Here is a 22,055-nt window from a genome sequence, read left to right as displayed (position 1 = left end):
TGGGGCGAAGCCGGCCATCTCTTAAACACGCTCATGTCCCGCCTTCGGTACACTGCCAACACGCCCCCTTGAACTTTCGCCGGTTCCGCGACGGAAAGCAGTTGAAGCTGGCCAAAATCGGCTTTCGATTATACCAATTTGGCCGGTTCTGAGAGATTGCCGGCCATCTCTCAATTTGTGTCGGAAGATGGCCGGCCTTCTCTTTCGAAAATGAGCTGGTTAGTAACATAGTAGATGACGGCAGAGAAAGGCCTGCATGGTCCATCCAGTCTGCCCAACAAGATAAACTCATATGTGTTGCTTTATGAGTGTACCTGATCTTGATTTGTGTCTGCCATTTTCAGGGCACAGACCGTAGAAGTCTGCCCAGCACTAGCCCCGCCTCCCAACCACCGGTGCTGCCACCCAATCTCCGCTAAGCTTCTGAGGATCCATTCCTTCTGAACAGGATTCCTTTATGTTTATCCCATGCTTTTTTGCATTCCGTTACCGTTTTCATCTCCACCACCTCCTGTGGGAGGGCATTCCAAGCATCCACCACTCTTTCCATGAAAAAATACTTACTGACATTTTTCTTGAGTCTGCCCCCCCCCCCTTCAACCTCATTTCATTTGTCTGTTTTATTTATTAACTTGATGCTTCTTATGCTGCTTTTTAGTGGGGATTCCTCCCGATAGAGGTTAAGGGTTCATTTTTACAGGCTAGAGAAAAAGATTGCAGTTTCTTGGTGTGGGACCAGTAATCATTAGAAGAAATCAGACAACAGCATGTAGAGAAAGAACTTGCAAAGTCCCCCATTTCAAAAGAACAATAATTCACCACATACTGAAAGCAGGGGAAAGACATGGACATAATTCTATAAGTGACTGGGCATATACAACAGTGTTTTACACACTCAAGCAGGTGCTTATAAAATTGCCCATGAATACACGTACATAAAAGTCAGTGCTTAGAAAACATAGCCCCTTTCATCCAATACAAGTGGAGACATTCCAGGGGGCAGAGAATGGATGGAATGAGGGCAGGATCCATCTGGTTAGCGTGGTGGACTTTGGTCTTGGGGAACTGGGTTCGATTCCCACTGCAGGCACAGGCAGCTCCTTGTGACTCTGGGCAAGTCACTTAACCCTCCATTGCCCCAGGTACAAATAAGTACCTGTATATAATTTGTAAGCCACATTGAACCTGCTATGAGTGGGAAAGCACAGAGTACAAATATAACAAAAATTTTAAAAAATTAAATAAAAATATCCTCCAGTTTCTGCTGGCATATACATACACACACAATCATGCATGCCTCGGAGCAGGTGTAACTTTGTGTGGGAGTTTTCAAGTGGGTTATTTAACAAAGGGTCCCTTTTACCAAGCTGTGGCAAAAGGGGTCCTGGGCTAGCATCAGCGCTGTTTTTAATGGGCACCGAGACCCCTTTTACCGCATCGGGTAAAAGGTAGGTCTTTCCTTTTTTGAGGAAATGGCCATGCAGCAACTGAAGCACTTGCCACACTGCCTTTTCGGGGGGGGGGGGGGGGGAAGAACTTACCGCCACCCATTGGAGGCGGTGGTAAGGGCTCCTGCGCTAACCCAGTGGTAACTGGGCACCACGCGGCACTGCCCGATTACTGCCGGGTACACACTGGCGCTATGAAAATTAAAATATTTTTGTAGCGCTGGATATGACGGCGCACTGGAGGTGGGAACTACCCCTGGGCTGCTGCGGTAGCCCAGCGGTACTTCCCTTTTAGCAAGCGGTAAGCCTGCATTGAGCTTACCGCCGCTTGTAAAAGGGGCCCTAAGTACTTAGACGATGTTACTATCTACATTCCTTACAGATCCACCCTAACAGAAATCACTAATGAAATCAAAGCCGGCTTTCACATCATGGACGCATCGGCAAAGGCATTCCAACTAAAACTCAACAATGAAAAAACACACTGTTTATTTTCTCATCCCAGTACAGCACGGACAACCCCACAACCAACAGCATCCCGCATCACAGCCTCCCAATCTCGGGCTGCATTCCCTGAACAGCAAATTTTAAGATGAGATGATCCACTGTTTACGTGAAGAGGTTTGCATTAGAAAAATCTTGTTCCAGGTTTTGCTGTTTCATTTGGTTTACTGAGAAATCATCATTTAGGTCTCTTTTCTGCTTTTACTTTTTTACTTTTAACTGCAAGCATCAGAAGTAACTAGGTAAAAATAGTAAAAAATGGTAAAATTATTACTTTGGTAAAAGTAAAAGTAACAAATGTTTCCTGTGGCTCTTTACAAGTAAAAGTGACAACATTTTTACTTAAGTACATTAACTAGTTACATTTACTTAGTTACAACATTGTCCATTATGAGGACATTTATAGTATTGCTATGAAAATGGCGGCTCCCAGAGGTTTAGACATATCATCGAGGTGAGTTTAAAGATGTAATCCTGGCACCTGGAGTGGTCCAGTCAAATTGTACACATAGATGTTGTATGATATTGGAAATAACGTGACAGACATCATATGGTTCCTGCCTCTGAAGTCTCTTCATTTGCCCAGCGATTACGTACCTGAGTGCATCCCCCATCAATGAGACCAAGAAAATGTTGACACAGCCCTGAAGAACAAAGCATTAGAATCAGATTTAACGAACCATTCACCTATGATGTGCGATTTTCTCATCAGTCTTGTGAACTATCAACAAAAATAAAAAATAAATCAAATAGGCTACAACCCCCAAAATAATCTCCTTTGGTTAATAAACAGATCTCTGACTTAGACAAGACACGTTTGGACAAATTCATTATCACTGATTTGTCCTCCGCTGGCAGAGCCGGTGATGGGAGACGGGACTGGTGGTTGGGAGGCGGGAAATACTGCTGAGCAGACTTATACGGTCTGTACCCTGAAAAAGACAGGTACAAATTCAAGATATGAGTTTATCTTGGGCAGGCTTGATGGACCATGCAGGTCTTTTTCTGCCGTCATCTACTATGTTACTATCAGTTAAAGGTAAGTGAGAAGAGAGCCATGTTGGATATCAAACAGATCACAAGTAGAAATTTATTTATTTATTTGTAGCATTTGTATCCCACATTTTCCCACCTATTTGCAGGCTCAATGCTGCTTACATTTTCCATAATGGTGATCATCAATTCCAGGAAGAGAAATACATATTTAAGGTGAAGGAGACAGAGAGGATTAGGTATACAGTTACAGAAAGAAATAAACTTCAATCTTGTTGATTAGTATGGACAATCGGGAAGTACAGAATTATGTTTAGTGAAGGCTCGGTATAAAATTAACTGGTATTTAGGATGGATTATTGTAGTATGCTTTGTTGAATAGGTTAATTTACAGAAATTATTTATTTTGCATGTTGTTTTTATTGATTTAGGTAGTTCATTCCATATTTGTGTACTTATATAGGAGAAACTGGATGCATATGTTAATTTATATTTCACTCCTTTGCAGTTGGGGTAGTGAAGGTTCAGGAATGTGCGTAATGATTTACCGTATTTTTCGGACTATAAGACGCACCGGACCATAAGACGCACCTAGGTTTTAGAGGAGGGAAATAGGAAAAAAAAAATTTTCCTTTTTCCCTCCTCTAAAACCTATGTGCTCCGGTGCGTCTTGTCCGAGTTCGGGATTGCCCCCCCTACTCACGTCACGCGATGTTCTCTGGTGGTCTAGTGACGTCGGGGCAGGAAAGAGCCCCCTCTTTTCCTGCCCAGCGCGCTGCTCTCCGTCCTCCTGTATGCTCCCTGACGGTCTCGGCGAGATTCAAAATGGCCACCGAGACTTCAATTCTCGGCGGCCATTTGGAATCTCGCCGAGACCGTCAGTCAGGCAGCATACAGGAGGACGGAGAGCAGCGCGCTGGGCAGGAAAGAGGGGGCTCTTTCCTGCCCCGACGTCACTAGACCACCAGAGAACATCGCGTGACGTGAGTAGGGGAGGGCGATCCCGAACTCGGGGGGAGGGCGATCCCGAAATCGGACCTCACTACCTTCGGACTATAAGACGCACCCCCCATTTTCCTCCCAAATTTTGGGGGAAAAAAGTGCGTCTTATAGTCCGAAAAATATGGTAGTTAAGTTCCTGTTTGGTAGGTCTATAAGGTCTGACATATAACCCGGAACTTCACCGTGTATGATCTTATGAACCAGAGTGCAGACCTTGAACGTAATATATAAATGTATTGTGTTGTGGTATTTTACTATTTGTGTCTGTTTTGTAGCACTATATCCCTGACTAAGCCAGAGGGTGAAATGGGTCCCATTGGTACAGATAAGTGCGCTGCATGTTATATGAGGTTTTATATATAAAATATACACAAAATAATTTTTTGGTAAAGCAAAAGATGTGCAATGAATAAGCATAGATGAAAAGGATTTTGCCGATGACAGATTGAGGCTCAGTGTGAACAGCCCCGAGTAAGCTTTAACCAAGCATGGACCAGTCTACTAGGGTTTTGTATTACCATGGACCTCTGAGGCTTTTCCCTTTCTTTTACATAAGTTGTTTGTGAGCACAGTTTGGTATTAGTTGCATTAGCCACTTAGGGTTGTTAGTTATGCGAAGGAGCAGCCTAGTGGTTAGAGCACTGGTCTTGCAATCCTGAAGTGGCCAGTTCAAATCCCACTGCTGCTCCTTCTGATCTTGGCCAAGTCACTTAACCTCCATTGCCTCAGGTACAAACTTAGATTGTGAGCCCTCCTGTGACAAAGAAATATCCAGAGTACCTGGATGTAACTCACCTTGAGCTACTACTGAAAAAGGTGTGAGCAAAATATAAACAAACATCTTTGCTATATTTTCTCTGACATCATTTCTCCCACTTAGTGATGTAGTTGGCGCTCATGTGCTTTATGTATGACGGTGGGGGAGAGAGGGTTTTATGGACTAAAATACACCACACTGCATTGCAGTTATGCCTTCGCCGGAGGGCTCGGTCCATTTTATGATGGGCATCGGCACAGGAGCTCAGATGTGCTAGGAATGCATTGGGGCAACCCTTGTCATTGGTATGTCTGAGGTATCATGTGTATCGTTAAATGTTCAAGGGCTTAACACCCCAATGAAGCGCCAACTCCTTTTTAAAGAGCTGCTGCAGTTAAACACTGCAATAGGATTTCTGCAGGAGACACGTCTATTACCATCTCGTGAAAGGCTCATTTGCCATAAAAAGTTTCCTACTGTTTTGTGTGCATCTAATAAGCTTAGCAGGAAAGCTAGAGGGGTCCTTAGTGTTGTCAGATTGCTATCCATGGCAAGTTCGGGAGGTGGTGTGGGACGGGGGAGGGGGGCAGGTACATGCTGGTAAAGGTATAACTAGGTAATATCCTGTATACTTTGCTTAACTGGATGCATCTAATGAGGAGCAAAGCTCCTTTTTTTGATGAGTTCAATATGGTTTTGTTGACATATGGTGAGGGACGAATCTTGTCGGTAGGAGATTTTAACTTAAGCCTTCAACCCAGTTTCGGACTTGTAATTCATTAATCTTAGCTTTTCCTTCTGGTACACAAATAAGATTTAAAGCTATTTTTTCCCATTCGTTTCATTATCTAGTGGTTCAGTTTTGGAATCGTCTTCCAGTTGGTCTCCGCCTTTTTACGATCTTTTGTAAATTTTTGCAAGGCTTTGAAGACCTACTTATTTACATCAATATAATTAACATGTTATATGTTCTTAGTGCATTATTATTTGCAATCCTTGACGATTGTAATTCCTGTTTGTGTGCCCGCCTGTGTGGAAAGCGAGAGCTTATTCAGAGGTGTGTGTGTGTGTGAGCTGGCAGAATCACTTGAGCTGGGCATAGGCCAGGCCCGGACTTACTCCAGTAGGCCGAGGGTACTCTTTCTCTGGACACACTCTCTCTAAAAATTAGTCAGCGGTCTCGTTGCAGAAAACGTTAACTTGCTTTACTAACAAACTTGGAAAACAGTTCATAAAGGTCAACTTGGTCTGTAGGGTGTTTTTCTTCAGATGGTCAGAGCACAAAACAGAGCAGTCAATGATATCAGGGCATTTAGGGTTCTCAGCTCAAGTCTTATCTCCTCTGTTTCCACAAATCAGAAACAATACTAGGTGATTTTCCTTTCTTGATTAAAATTAGTCACATGTGTCTCCACACATACAACTGTTTCAGTTATTCTAAAATGTCTTTCAGTTCCTTTTCACACTCCTCCAATCATAGCTTGGAGAGATGGAATATACATAGTAACATAGTAGATGACGGCAGAAAAAGACCTGCACGGTCCATCCAGTCTGCCCAACAAGATAAACTCATATGTGCTACTTCTTGTGTATAGCTTACCTTGATTTGTATCTGCCATTTTCAGGACACAGACCGTAGAAGTCTTGCCCAGAACTAGCCCCATTTTCAGGACACAGATCGTAGAAGTCTTGCCCAGAACTAGCTCCACCACCCAAACACCAGCCCCGCCTCCCAATCTCGGCTAAGCTTCTGAGGATCCATTCCTTCTGCACAGGATTCCTTTATGTTTATCCCACGCATGCTTGAATTCCGCTACTGTTTTCATCTCCACCACCTCCCGCGGGAGGGCATTCCAAGTATCTACCACTCTCTCTGTGAAAAAATACTTCCTGACATTTTTCTTGAGTCTGCCCCCCTTCACTCTCATATCATGTCCTCTCGTTCTACCGCCCTCCCATCTCTGGAAAAGGTTCGTTTGCGGATTAATACCTTTCAAATATTTGAACGTCTGTATCATATCACCCGTTTCTCCTTTCCTCCATAGTATACATGTTCAGGTTCGCAAGTCTCTCCTCATACGTCTTGTAACGCAAATCCCATACCATTCTCGTAGCTTTTCTTTGCACCGCTTCCATTTTTTTTACATCCTTAGCAAGGTATGGCCTCCAGAACTGAACACAATACTGCAGGAATGGGGTAATCATCCATGCCATGTCCCCCTTAGTCCTTGATTCTTCCTTTTCCCAAATTCTCCAGATAACTTTACCTTGTGGAATTATAAGGGAAGGGGGTGGAACTTGATATACCACCTTTCTGGGTCTACGTTCAAAGCAGTTTACATGTTATATACAGATACTTATTTTGTACCTGGGGCAATGGAGGGTCAAGTAACATGCTTAGAGTCACAAGGAGCTGCAATGTGTGGGGAGGGGCTACCAAATACCAGAATTTTCTCCAAACATCCTGTTCAAGTCCTGCATCCTGGGGCTGGGCTTTATTCTGATTTCTTTATCAGGCTGTCAATACCAGCTCTGTCTCCTTAGTGACCACCCTGAAAATCCTTCCTCCCACCCTCTAAGCAAGGGCATTTTCGGGGGGGGGGGGGAGTGTCACATTAATAAAAAATATATGTTCTGTTCCCATAGTCTAAGAGGCAGAGTATATTGTGATGTATATTTAATATGAGTGTTATTTGTATTCAATTGTATTGTCTATATATTAGGACTGTTTCTCCTATAGTTTGCAGTATCCTGTGATTGAGTCCTTTGAGCTTTCCCTATTGGCTGTTAGCTCTGAGCTACGGCCAGCCTTCTCTCTCTGCCCTTGCGGGCTGTGTGAGACAGCACAATTTTTCTAGCATGCTTTTGTGATTAGAATCTATTCTAGGGCTGATCCCTTCCTTAATCCACAAGATTTTTCACCATCTCCCCAAGTCATCTTCCCAAGTCATTACCTCAAGCCATTCCCCTTTTATTTACCCTGTTTCTCCCCCTTATTTCCTCTGAGTGTTACAACTTTTCCTCTCAGCTGGGCTGAGGTTCTGGCCATCTCCTTGCCTCTGGAGAGGCTAGATGCAGACTCTGTGCAGAAGGCAACAATTCTCTTCTAAGCAACTGAACTGTAAGCTGGATTTTCTTTGTTTATTCTGAGTACTACAATAAAGAAGATTTGCTTAAGAACTGAGAGACTACTGGTAAAGCTTCGGCTTGTGAATGGCTTATGCTGGCTGTTTAAACTACACTATACTTTGCCTAGAACAGTACAATATAGTAACATAGTAAATGACGGCAGATAAAGACCTGAACGGTCCATCCAGTCTGCCGAACCAGATAAACTCATTTTACATGGTATGTGATACTTTATACCCGAGTTTGATTTGTCCTTGGCATTCTCAGGGCACAGACCGTAGAAGTCTGTCCAGCGCTCTTCTTGTACTAAAGGTTCTGAAGCTAACGTCGAAGCCCCTTAAAATTTACACTCAAGCCCATCCATATCTATTCAGTTACGATCAGGGCGTAGACCGTAGAAGTCTGCCCAGCACCGGTTTTGCTTCCCAATTACTATTTATTTATATATATTTTTTTTAAAATAAGAAATATCAAAAGGTATTTGCCAGCCTTATAAGAGAGGGCAGAGAGTTCCATACGGAAATTACTGCAAAAGGATATTAAAATGTTCAGAAAACATACTCCTCTAGAGCTAGGGAAACCAAACAACAAGAAGGCCTGTATTTGTGAGGAGCAACTAATTAGAAAATCAGAGAACAGATTACCCAACATATTGTAAACCCCCAGGGGTCTCTCACGTGTGCTGAGGCCCTCTAGTGGCCGCCACCCCTCCCCCGTCCCTTTCGACCCTGCCCTCCCACCGTGGCCGCCAACCCTCAGTGGCATACCAAGGGGGGGGGGCAGTCCGCCCCAGGTGCATGCCACTGGGGGTGCCGCGGTGCGCGCCTGTCGGCTCCGAGTTCGCAAAACTCGGAGCCAACAGGCGCGTGCCGCGGCACCCCCCCAGTGGCGTGCACCTGGGGGGGGGTGTCATTTCACCGGGGTGAGAGGTGCCATTTCGCAGGGGGGGGGGGCGTGCTGCACCCGGGGGGGGCGCATCGGCGATCCACCCCGGGTGCCATCCAGGCTAGGAACGCCACTGCCAACCCTCCCCTGCCACCGCCAGGTACCTTTGCTGGCGGGGGTCCCTAACCCCCGCCAGCCAAAGTCCCCTTCAGTGCCGGTCTCCGAGTCCGGCGCGTTTGTTGATCTGGATTCTGTTTCTGTGAGTCCTGATGTCCTGCACGTTCCTATGTGCAGGACATCAGGACTCACAGAAACAGAATCCAGATCAGCAACGCGCCGGAGACTGGCGATGAAGAGGACTTCGGCTGGCGGGGGTTGGGGACCCCCACCAGCAAAGGTACCTGACGGCGGTGGCAGGGGAGGGTTGCTGGTGGCGGGAGGGGGGGGGGGGACCAATGTGGCGGGGGAGGGTTGGCGGCGGGGGGTGGTGAAAGCAGGGGGCCAGGGGCTAAATCTGTGCAGGGCCGTGCCTAGGGTCTCTGGTCCCCCCCTGCAGACTATCAGTTGGCGCCCCCCCCCCCATGTGAAACAAAATTAAGCACACCAGAAAACAAATAAACTGTGCTCATTTAAAAGGGAGAGTTCTTAAAAAAAATATGGAAAATCTTTAAAGATATATTGTATACTGCTAGCATAACACTGAAGGGTAGGGCAATAACTTCTGTTTACTGTCTCACAAAAACTCTGGCTGTATTCTTATTTCTTCAAAACAGAAACAATGTTATATAAATGATTTGAGAGAGTCTTTAAAAAGTACTTTAAATCACTCCTAGCTGGTCACAGTGGATTTCAATATTCAAAAATGAAATAAACATCATACAATTTCCCCCTATTTTCTTGAAAAATGATCAGCCTTCCTTCATGGATGTGTGGTTAGAATGATTTATTCAGCCTATGAACCTGGAGCGGATTTATTAGTGCTCCACTGCAACCTGAGACGTCTACTGGGCTTAGATGAAGAGAGTGAATGAAGAGAGATGAAATGCCGTCTTCTATCTGCCACAAAGAAACGACACGCACCAGGGGATCGGATCCACCATCAAAGCCCTAGAAAACTGGGCATAATAGTAGCAATAAGGGATGGCCCTTCAGAGAAAGTTTGGGACCCAATGTCAGAATGACGCAGGGAAGGATCTGGATGACATGCCCGGGTTGCGGAGAGAGCGGGGGAAGAGAGACGGTTGGAGGAAGCTCCACTGTCTACTTACTCTGCAGGGACCTCTGGACCGGTCAGTGAAAGCGCTGCCGACAGCCTTCCCTTTGCGCTCGTTCGTTCCCTTAGTGTCCCGCCTTCTTCTGATGTCATTTCCTTGCGAAGGTGGGACACTGAGGGAATGAACGAGCGCGAAGGGAAGGCTGGAGACATCAGCAGCGCTTTCACTGATGCTGCTCAGCCGCTGCGACGTCGGAGCCTCTGGAGGTAAAATATTTAAAGCCCCCGGGGTGGCGCGGAGCTGAGGTAAGCAGCGAGGGTAAGCACCGCGACGGCGCCCTCCAGAGGTCGGTGCCCCCTGCGGTGCTTACCCCGCTTACCGTGTTGGCACGGCCCTGAATCTGCGGGGTCCTACGGTCCCACCTAGCTACACCCCTGGTACAAACGCCTGCCTCAGGGGTCCAAAGGTTCTTATAAATACAATAATGAAAAGATGGGAAGAACCAAACAGTCAGGGTATATTTCCCAAAGCACAGTGAGTATTCATAAAGTCTTGCAAAACGCTATCGGTAAAAAACCCACAGTGGTTTATTGAGGGTTATATGGCACAGAATGTGTATGATTGAGGTTTGATTGAGAAAGAGAACATGTGGGGAGTGAGGAATTGTATTTATTTTAGGAGAAAAATTGTATTACATATATGTTTAATTAATAAAGGATTTTGATGGTTTGTTCATAGTACATCTATGGTTCAGGAAGCAGGAAACAAATATGAATGAGATACATATATTATGGACCCACTAAATGCTAGTTTATTTGACTGGAAATATGCAGAAAACCTGGCTGACTGAAGGGGTCACTGGGACAGATCTAGGAAACCCTGTCTTAAACAGATACTGGTATAGTCATTTATTACAGAAAAAATATTTATGCTACTGTTTTACAAGTCACTTATTTATAGAAATGACAAATCACATACCTGTTCATCACCATATAATATTATGGATTCATCTTTACCTCTGTCACTTAAGAAAAAAAAATACAAAGGTTTTATAAGTAATCAGGTAAAACAGGTGTGTTTTTTTTAATTTTGCATGTTTCTTGTACTTGTAAAAGCTTAAAGACTAAGTAGCAGAATGTGGCGGCCTCCATTTATCTATTGAAAACTCAAAACTCAACAAAATGCTGACAAGCAAAGAAAGTGGAGGAGTGGCCTAGTGGTTAGGGTGGTGGACTTTGGTCCTGGGAAACTGAGGAACTGAGTTCGATTCCCACTTCAGGCACAGGCAGCTCCTTGTGACTCTGGGCAAGTCACTTAACCCTCCATTGCCCCATGTAAGCCGCATTGAGCCTGCCATGAGTGGGAAAGCGCAGGGTACAAATGTAACAAAAATAAAATAGATACGATTGGAGATTCTACGTGGAATGTTGCTACCATTGGAGATTCTACATGGAATGTTGCTACTATTGGAGATTCTACATGGGATGTTGCTATTCCACTAGCAACATTCCATGTAGAAGGCTGCGCAGGCTTCTGTTTCTGTGAGTCTGACGTCCTGCACGTACGTGCAGGACGTCAGACTCACAGAAGCAGAAGCCTGCGCGGCCACATTGGTGATCTGCAAGGGCCGACTTCTACATGGAATGTTGCTATTCTAGCAACATTCCATGTAGAATCTCCAATAGTAGCAACAGTGGAGGAGTGGTTAGGGTGGTGGACTTTGGTCCTGAGGAACTGAGTTCGATTCCCACTTCAGGCACAGGCAACTCCTTGTGACTCTGGGCAAGTCACTTAACCCTCCATTGCCCCAGGTACAAATAAGTACCTGTATATAATATGTAAGCCGCATTGAACCTGCTACGAATGGGAAAGCGCGGGGTACAAATGTAACAAAAAAAAGTATCTGAAAACTAAATAAAAATGATAAATTTGCTCAAAGGTTCATTTAGACCCAGACCACAAAAAAAGAATTTACTTTAAACAAAGGAAACCTCAGCTGCCTGGGGTGCCTACATAAATGGTCTACCCCAATTAACTGGCTACTATCATTGGTTTCAAGAAACCGCTGAAAACCAACTGCAAAGGAAAACAACTCCCTAATGGAGAAAAAACCTTTGCAGCAAAAAATCCAGAGGAAGTAAGTATAAAGTGTAATATCAGAGCAAACGTCAACACCAAGCTGGAAAAAATGAAAATTAATAAAAAAATAGGGATCTAAATATATGTGCACAGAACAGAGAACAGATTATTATTCACTTAGCTTATCCACCCAGACCACCAGTATAGCTTTCGGTTTGCAAACCATCCAACCGGGGTTAGCCTCCAACCTGTCAATTATAGCACCATGTCCAAATCCTTAATAAGTCTCAACCCTGCCCTGGAGGGAAAGGGAAATGGGACTTGATATACCGCCTTTCTGAGGTTTTTGCAACTACATTCAAAGTGGTTTACATATATTCAGGTACTTGTTTTGTACCAGGGGCAATGGAGGGTTAAGTGACTTGCCCAGAGTCACAAGGAGCTGCAGTGAGAATCAAACCCAGTTCCCCAGAATCAGAGTCTGCTGCACTAACCACTAGGCTACTCCTCCACTAGCAACATTCCATGTAGAAGCCTGCCCTTGCACAGTGCAGGACGTCAGACTCACAGAAACAGAAGCCTGCGCGGCCGCATTGCTGATCTGCAAGCAGGCTTCTACATGGAATGTTGCTAGTGGAATAGCAACATTCCATGTAGAACCTCCATTGCCCCCGGTACAAATAAGTACCTGTATATAATATGCGCGTAAATAGGGATTTACACCAGCTTTTTGTTAGTGTAAATGGACACGTGTAGGCTTAGTTCCATGAACTACGCCTAAGCATATTCTAAATACGCACATAGATTTACACTGCTTTTAGAATACACAGTCGCAATTGCCTAACGCGCTTTAATTTTAGGTGCTATATATAGAATCGGCCCCTTAATGCCCGCTGCACTTCCATATCTAACCACTCATGTCTTTCTTTCTGTATAGACCCAAAGTAAACACAAGTATACCTTACCTGTAATCGAGACGCAGCGGCATTGACTCCAGACCTATAATCTGGCAATATGGTTCAAAGTTGGACAGTTCATAAAAACGGATTTCTCTGTCACTGGGGATATAGTGTTAAGAAAATAAGAGTTACACAATGTCCTTTACACATAAATAACTCAAAAGAGGAGCGAAGTAAATATTATCACAAAAACAAACAAAAACTTCACTAAGGGGTCCGTTTACTAAGGTGCGCTGAAAAATGGCCTGCGCTGTTGTAGGTGTATGTATTGGATGCGCGCAGGTTTGGGGGGATACTGCTTCATGAAGAGTGCTGTGAAGGGGTGGAGCAGATGGACGTGGAAGGGGAAGGAGCGAGGAGGCTCAAGAGCAAAAGGAGACAGAACAGAGCCTTGCCTTTACTACTTCCCCAGAGAGAGAGAAGAGGAAGGTTAGTGCCCCCTGAAAAATGGAGGAGAGAAAAAGACTACACTACCCAGTAGCCCCGGCGCAAGCCCTGGTATAAAGATTACCTTCCCCAGCAGGTCACAGGGGAGAACTCTGACAAGGCAAGGGAGGGGCCCCTGGAGGGTAATCAAATGAACGAGGAACAGCTGAAAAGTGGGTGGGACAAGGAACCCATGGAATGGCAAGAGGCTGAGGAGAGGGCGAGCAAGGAGAGCCCAGAGGAACTGATGGACCGCACAGCCTGGGCTCATTCCTTAGGAAAAAAGCTGAAAAAGCAGGTGAACTCGTGGTATGACAGCTGGGTTGCAAGGGGAAAGGAAAAGGGTCATGAGGGAGGAGGGTTAGTGTATTGAGAGAGTGACCCAAGAAAGGGTGGGACCTTTTTTTTTTTTTTCTCCCCAAAGCGAGTTCAGGCTGTTATGAACTGTGTGTTAAAGGTGCTGTTTGAAGAGGGATTATTGACTCCCCCTGTGTGAACTGTTCACAGTGGGAGGAAGCTGGTTGTGGGAAAGTGTTTGCTCAGGCCTGAAGAAGTGGTTTATTGGGAACTGTTTATTGGGACTGTTTGCCAAAGCACCAGGAAGAAACCGGGAGCAGTTTCTTTCTTTTTCTTGTGGTTTGTTTTTTTGATTGCCCTTGGACATTCTTCCCCTTTTCTAAGGGGAGGGAGAGAAGGAGAGCACGGGGCTGTAGACTGCTTAAAGTGGAACAAACTGAGTTCTGGAAGCAGGGCAACTGGAGTTGGTTGTCTTTCCTGCTGTGCTGTGCTCCTGAAAGGAGAACAGTGGGATTGTGTTTTTTTTTGCCTGCTTTAATTCTGAACTGCTGGACTGTGAATCCCAAGAGAATAAAGATACTTACTGACTTTGCTTTCTGGAGTTTGGATTGCTTTGAGCCCTGCCCTGTGAACTGCAGTGGTCTAGGGGACTGAGACAGGTATCCTGACTCTTAACCAGAGTGGCCAGGGCAGAGGCGAGATCCTGAGGACCCCGGGAGGAGGGACGGATCTTTCACAGTGCCACCTGAGGCCCCTGCCTCAGTTGGCCAAATGGTAGGGTCAACTGAATCTACAGTCACTAGACAGACTGCATCTCTAGTGGATTTCTCTTAGCCGCACACTCAACTCCAAACCAAATTAATTACTTCTCATTTTATAATACCATAAAACATATTCTGTGAAATGCTCAAAAGAAGAAGTCCAGCACATAATTTACCATGTCCCAACGATCAGCTTGTTGTAGGAAGGCATTAATACGGACGCTGCTATCCACTTCATCTTCCTAGCTGACAGCTTGTTCTCCTCCTGCATTTCAGACAGGAAAACAGTAAAAACAACTTAGCAAAGAATCAAAAGACATATCCACAGCAAAGATAAGCTAATATATGCACAATGTTGTATAGATTTTTTGGTGCTTCTAAAATCTGTTGTGAGTGGATTAATTCCACAAAAAAAACGACACAGACCCCCAAATTCTAGATATGGCGCCTTAAGTTGTGACTGCTAATTCAGCTGCATGGCCAAATTGTGCAGAACGTAATTAACAAGCCGATCAGTGCTGATAATTGGTACTTAACAACCAATTAGGGGCACTAATTGGCTTTAATTAGAATTTATGCGCATTACATTCTAGACACATTCTATAAGGCGGTGCACGTAAATTCTCATGCTTACAGTCAAAAAGAGGGCATGGTTATGGGTGTGGAATGGGCTTTTCAAAAAAACTATGCACACTGCTAAGGAATGCACCTGATTTGCGCCTAACATAGGCGCAGGTATTTAGGCCTGGTTTTAGTTGGCCTAAATTTTAGTTGCAAGAACAGCGCATGCACATCTATATAATAATTTGCTCCTGCAACATTCCAATGTGTCTACCTGCATTCGTAACCATCTCCTGACGTCAGCCAGCCTCCTGCGTTTCTCACTGCCCCGCCTTCGCGTCAAAACGCAATGACATCAGAGGGCGGAACAGTGAGAGGGAAGGGAATGCTGGAGGCTGGCTGACGTGAGGAGATGTTACAAACGGAACATTACGGAAGCCAGCCAGAGGGCGGGACTGTGAGGGAACGAACTCAAAGGGAAGGCTGGAGACGGGTAGGGCTTTCAATGACGCGGCCGCTTCGACAGAGGTAATCAGGGAAGCGAGGAGAATTGCTGGGTGACTGGAGGGGGGCAGGGAAGCGAGTAGAAACGCTGGGTGGCTGGAGGGGAGGCAGGGGAGAGAGGAGAATCACACACTCTCTCACAGACACACTCGCACCCAGTCTCACTCTCTCTCTCTGTCACACAGTCACTCTCACATACACTCTCTCAAACATACACACTCCGAGGAAAACCTTGCTAGTGCCCGTTTCATTTGTGTCAGAAACGGGCCTTTTTACTAGTATTCCATAAAGTATGTGTAACTTTAGGCGTAGTTTATAGAATCACGCTAACTGCGTGGTTTTTGGCACCGATTTTTAAGGCGCCATTTATATGATTTGGCCCCATGTGCCTCCAGCTTCTACTTCACTGAACTGCCATTCTATGACATTTCTAACAGGCTTTCTAGATAGTTGTACATAATGAAAGATAAAGGTGAACCAGTCTTCATTTTATTGAATCGATGGCTGAAACTTGAAGTCATGAATTGCCAATCAAAAAATGTGCTCTTTCATCTTGTTGGACACACTGGATTGAACTTTTTCATCTTTCTTTTTTGTGTATGGACAACAAAAACAAGATCTTCAAGTCTGACAACAATTCTGTAACTCACAACATCACTGGTCAGGAATCATATCATTCAGGCCCTTATCTCATCAGCTGGGAGGCCCGTTGCAGCGAAAGCCCGAAGTCTCCATATGCCCAGGAACAAGTCTTTTCTGCACGATGCGTCCATCCACAGATGAGCCTCAAAGCTCTGCTGCAACAAGCCCCCTTTTTATTAAGCTAAACTTATCCAGGAATGTACATGAGATTCAGTCACGCACTCTCAATTCAGGTAAACAAACCACTGGCCAGGTGGCTTATTTCCCGAACCTCAAGCATACCCTGCCTCCCTCCTGCACAAGCTGGCTTCAGAGGTATTCCAACCTGTTCTTGAGATGTGCCTTATCTCATATACATAGTAACATAGTAGATGACGGCAGAAAAAGACCTGCATGGTCCATCCAGTCTGCCCAAGACAAACTCATATGTGTATACCTTACCTTGAATTTGTACCTGTCCTTTTCAGGGCACAGACCATATAAGTCTGCCCAGCAGTATTTCCCGCCTCCCAACCACCAGTCCCGCCTCCCATCACCAGCTCTGGTACAGACCGTATAAGTCTGCCCTCCCCTATCCTCGCCTCCCAACCACCACCCCCTCTTCCCCCCACCTGCTCCGCCACCCAATTTTAGCTAAGCTTCTGAGGATCCATTCCTTCTGCACAGGATTCCTCTATGCATATCCCACGCATGTTTGAACTCCGTTACCGTTTTCATCTCCACCACCTCCCGCGGGAGAGCATTCCAAGCGTCTACCACCCTCTCCGTGAAAAAATACTTCCTAACATCTTTCCTGAGTCTGCCCCCCTTCAATCTCATTTCATGTCCTCTCATACATTGTTCTTGAGATGTGCTTTACATTCCAGCCTTGTTCTTTGAGATATACAAGGAAAGTCACTTTTGGTCAAAGATAGAAGATTTTAAAAATGTATTAGCGGTCAAAGCAAGACTGAAAAGCAATCTTCAATATTTTCCATCACACCCACCCAGGTCTGCCTAGTAGAGGAAAATAACGGAAGGACATCACATCTGTGCTTATTAAGTGTAAATCCAGAATAGTAGCCAAACTCATCCAGGACTCTGAGCAGGCCCTGAACTGAGGCCGGGGGCCGGGACACCATCAACAAGATGTTGTCAGCAAAGGTCAAGACCTTTATTGTAGATGAACCCACAATCACCCCATAAATATCTGGATCTTTATATATGGTACGTAATAGAGGCTCCAGATACCAGAAAATAATAAAGGAGATAGGGGACAGCCCTGACAGGTGCCTTCGCCATATAGGAAAAGAGGCTGTTTGATATCCATTGACCATCAGTCTAGCTACAGGGTTTGTGTAAAGGGTGTGTAGAGCTTACAAATACCAGCCACAGAAACCTACGAGACAACAAAATGTATTTGTTTTGACATGCATCCAGAAAATATTTCAAAATCTATCACTACTAACCAAGTTACCTTTGAATTTTCTACAGTCATTAAATTGTTAGGAGTGTTTATTGATAGTGCTTTAATCATGGAAAAACAGGTCTCTTCATTAACAAAGAAATGTTTTTTTCCTGATGAAAAAATTGAGATGTGTGCACAATTATTTCGAACAAGATCATTTTAGAATTCTGGTTCAGTCTGTCTTAGTTTCTCAATTGGATTATTGTAATCTGGTATATTTAGGATGTAATAAAAGTTTGGTGAGGAGACTGCAAACGATACAGAATACAGCAGTTCGAATGATTTTCAGATTGTCTAAATTTGATAGGATTATTCCCAGTTATTTATCATTACACTGGTTGCCTATTGAGGCTAGAATCTATTTCAAATTACATAGTAACATAGTAGATGATGGCAGAAAAAGACCTGCACGGTCCATCCAGTCTGCCCAACAAGACAACTCATGTGTGCTACTTTTTGTGTATACCCTACTTTGATTTGTACCTGTGCTCTTCAGGGCACAGACCGTAGATGTCTGCCCAGCACTATCCCCGCCTCCCAACCACCAGTCCTGCCTCCCAACCACCGGCTCTGGCACAGACCGTATAAGTCTGCCCAGCACTATCCCCATCTCCCACCACTGGCTCTGGCACAGACCGTATAAGTCTGCCCAGCACTATCCCCGCCTCCCACCACCGACTCTGGCACAGACCGTATAAGTCTGCCCAACACTATCCCTGCCTCCCAACCTCCAGTCCCGCCTCCCACCACTGGCTCTTTAAACTTCTACATGGCTTGGCACCAGACTATCTATACCCACATTTTATATTCATTTATGCTTTGAGAACAAGATGTACTGATACTGTAGGCTATTCTTTTCCATTATTAAAAGGTAAAAAGAGATTACATTTCTTTGAATTAGGGTTGGCATTTCAAGCAGCAAGATTATGGACTACTAGTAAACAAAGGCCCGTTTCTGAGAGCAATGAAACGGGCGCTAGCAAGGGTTTCATGGTAGTGTGTATGTTTGGGAGAGTGTGTGTGTGAGTGACTATGTGAGAGAGAGACAGACAGCGTGAATGCGGTAGTGTGTGTGTGAGAGAGTGTGTGGCAGGGTTCCCCCTCTTTCCTTTTCCTCCCTGTGTTCCCTCCCCACATCCGTCATTCCCCCCCCCCCTTTCCTCCCCTCCTCCCTTCCCTGCCTGAGGGTGGTGAGTCCCATTCCCTCAGCCTTTCAGGGTCATCCGTCGTCTTGTGTTGTTCAATCTGGCTCCCTCCCTTCTTCCCTTACACCACATTGAGGCTGGCTGGCTGGCTCCCTGAGAAGTTGAGGCTGGCTGGCTGCCTGCTCGCCTGCCTCCCTCTGACCTTTTGGATGTCTCCGTTTCAGGGGGAAGATGTGTTTGTTTTTTGCAGGAGCGGGGTCATGTTGTTTGTGAGTGTCGTGTGTGGCAGGGGGAGGGGGCAGGACTGTCATCCGCGCCGCTGTTGTTCCTTGGGGGGGGGGGGGGGGGTCCGACGTGGTTCTGGCGGTGGGTGGTTCATTTCTGGTGAGGGGCAGGAGCGACACGGTTTGTTAGCCCTGCATGGCTCATCGCGGTTTTACCTGGTTCGTGGCGTGCGCCGCTGTTGTTTCCGTTGTCATAGTTCTGTGTGGGTGGCGGTTTTCTTGCCCCTCCCTCGACGTCATCGCGTTTTGACGCGAGGGCGGAGCAGAGCTACAGTGTGGTAATCCGGAGTTTGTGGCCTGAGTAGAACGTTGGAGGTGAGACTCTGCTCCGCCCTCAACGTCATAACGTTTGACGCGAGGGCAGGGCCCAGAGACTGTGATTTTCGTGGCTTCAGAGCTTCGAACATACGAACCTTGGCTTCAGTGACGTCAGACAATAGAACGTTGAGGGTGAGTTTTATATATATAGATGATTTCACCTATATTTAAATCTTCTCAGTCCTATATTCTTTTTAGGAAAAATTTGAAAACCATTTTGTTTCAGAAATATGTATCCCACACTAACCACTGATTTACTAATTTTTTTAATTACTACATTTATTATTATCCAGCTGATTTTCGAAAGAGATCGTTGGCCATCTTCCGACACAAATCGGGAGATGGCCGGCGATCTTCTGAATCCGGCCAAATCAGCATAATCGAAAGCCGATTGTGGCCGGCTTCAACTGCGTTCTGTTGCGGGGCCAGCAAAAGTTCAAGGGGGCATGTAGGCATAGTAGCGATGGTGGGACGGGGGCGGAATGGGGGCGTGCGTTGAGAGGCTGGCTTCACCCAATAATGGACAAAAGAAAGCCGGCCTTCACAAGAATTTGGTCCACTTTATTTGGACCCTTTTTTTTCAGGTCCAAGTCCCAAAAACTGCCCGAACTGACCAGATGACCACCGGAGGGAATCGGGGATCACCTCCTCTGACTCCCCCAGTGGTCACTAATCTTCTGAAATTTAATAGACTAAACACCAGTGCTTTTTTTGTGCCGGTATGTGCTGGCACCTTTTTTCTCAGGGCCGGCTCACCTGCCTGCCCTCAGCTCCCCGACTTTCCGTTCATGCCACCCTGCGTTGAAATCTTTTATTTTACCTCAAGTCACAGCAGCAAAGCAGCAGTGAAAGCAGCAGGCAGGCTCACCTCCAACCTTCCCTTCCCTCTCAGTGTCCCACCTTCCTCTGATGTAATTTCCTTTCCACAAGGGCAGGACGCTGAGAGGGAAGGAAAGGCTGAAGGCGAGCCTGCCTGCTGCTTTCACTGCCGCTTCGCCGCTGCAACTTGAGGTAAAATAAAAGATTTCAACATAGGGTGGCAGGAACGGAAAGTCGGGGAGCTGAGGGCGGGCAGGTGGGGCTGGGGTTGGAACAAACTCGGAGGCAGGTGGAGGTTGGGGAGAGTCACTGGACATGGATGAGATGGGAGGGGAGGGGAGGATAAGGGGCAAAGGAGAATCACAGGACATGGAGGGGAGGGCAGAGGAGAATCGCTGGACATGGATGGGAGGGAAGGAAGGGGCAAAGGAGAATCGCTGGACATGGATGGGAGGGGAGAGCATGGGAGACAGGAGAATCACTAGACGTGGATGGGAGGCAAGGATAGGGACAAAGGAGAATCGCTGGACATGGATGGGAGGAAAGGATAGGGGCAAAGGAGAATCGCTGGACATGGATGGGAGGGGAGGGCAGGGGAGAGAGAAGAATCACTGGACATGGATGGGAGGGGAGGGCAGGGGAGAGAGGAGAATCGCTGGACATGAATGGGAGGGAAGGATATGGGCAAAGGAGAATCGCTGGACATGGATGGAAGGAGAGGGCAAAGGAGAATCGCTGGACATAGATGGGAGGGCAGGGCAGGGGAGAGAGGAGAGTTGGTGGACGTGGATGGATGGAGGGGAGGGCAGGAGAAATGCTGGACATGGATGGACGAGAGGGAAGCCAGGAAGGAGATGCAAATGAATGGAGGGGAGGGGAGAGAGGAGAAATGCTGGACATGGATGGAGTGGAGGGCAGGGAAGAGAGGAGAAATGTTGGAAGGAAGGAAAGACAGAGGAAGGAGATGCATATGGATGGATGGGAGGGGAGAGAATTGAAATGCTGGACATGGATGGAGAGAAGGAAAGAGAGGAAATTAGATTGGCTTGGATAGAGGGAAGGAGGAGAGGAGAAATGCTGGACATGGATGGAGGGGAAGAAAGACAGAGGAGGAGATGCACATGGATTCAGGGGAAATGAGAAATTCTGGACACGGATGGAGGAGAGGGGAGAGAGTTGAAATGCTGGACATGGATGGAGGGGAGGGAAGGGGGATGGAAAAGAGAGGAAGTGAGATGAACATGGATGGAGGGAAGGAGAGAGGAGAAATGCTGGACATGGATGGATGAGAGGGAAGAGAGAGGAAGGAGATTAATACTGACGGCGATGAAGGAAAGGGAAAAAAGGAGAAAAAGTGCACATGAATGGAGAAAATAGGTAAAAGCTGGATCCACTCTATACCTCCTCCAGACACTTTATGCACGTAAAGATTTCTGCGATGTAAGGAGAGCACATTGAACAGCCTTTCATTTGGAAATTTCATGTTTAGCTTTCGGGTTTGGGTGAGCCCTTACTGATGAATTTCCATAATTTCAATTTAATTTTGATTTTGTTACTATTTATTAGCATTTATTCAGTTCACTTATTCCAGGGTGGGGTTTCATCCATTACAGCCTCTAAAGAAAGCATATGTAAAGTACCGTACATTTCTTGGGGGGGGGGGGGGGGGAACCCAGTAGTTTTCTCCTCTGAGCTTACAGCCCAACCTGAATCACACTGGGCTCTGCTGCCATTAACCTTGTTTGGTGACTACTCAGGAATTTCTCCCTTTTTACAGCTCCCCCCCTCCCCCAGCTCATCTACTCTATAAATTGTAGCAACGGCACCTTAGCTGGGAGCAATGCAGCAGGGCCCCTTCCAGAACTGTAAATCATAGCCCCT

At 46.0% G+C, this 22,055-nt stretch overlaps 1 protein-coding gene across 1 annotated transcript in view; it reads right to left on the bottom strand.

The window, feature by feature from the left end:
- Nucleotides 1-22,055, bottom strand: part of LOC115462710 (WD repeat-containing protein 49-like) — a 169,344-nt gene that overhangs the window by 136,171 nt on the left and 11,118 nt on the right. Inside the window, exons 3-6 of the mRNA XM_030192712.1 lie at nucleotides 14,631-14,719; nucleotides 12,977-13,069; nucleotides 10,911-10,956; nucleotides 2,550-2,596 (exon numbers count right to left, since the gene is read on the bottom strand). Coding sequence (XP_030048572.1) covers nucleotides 2,550-2,596; nucleotides 10,911-10,956; nucleotides 12,977-13,069; nucleotides 14,631-14,719 — 275 coding nt within the window. The remainder of the gene's footprint in view (nucleotides 1-2,549; nucleotides 2,597-10,910; nucleotides 10,957-12,976; nucleotides 13,070-14,630; nucleotides 14,720-22,055) is intronic.

The sequence above is a fragment of the Microcaecilia unicolor genome, chromosome 2 (assembly GCF_901765095.1).
Source record: "Microcaecilia unicolor chromosome 2, aMicUni1.1, whole genome shotgun sequence".
Taxonomy (NCBI): Eukaryota; Metazoa; Chordata; class Amphibia; order Gymnophiona; family Siphonopidae; genus Microcaecilia; species Microcaecilia unicolor.
This window is presented reverse-complemented; position numbering and strand designations above follow the sequence as displayed.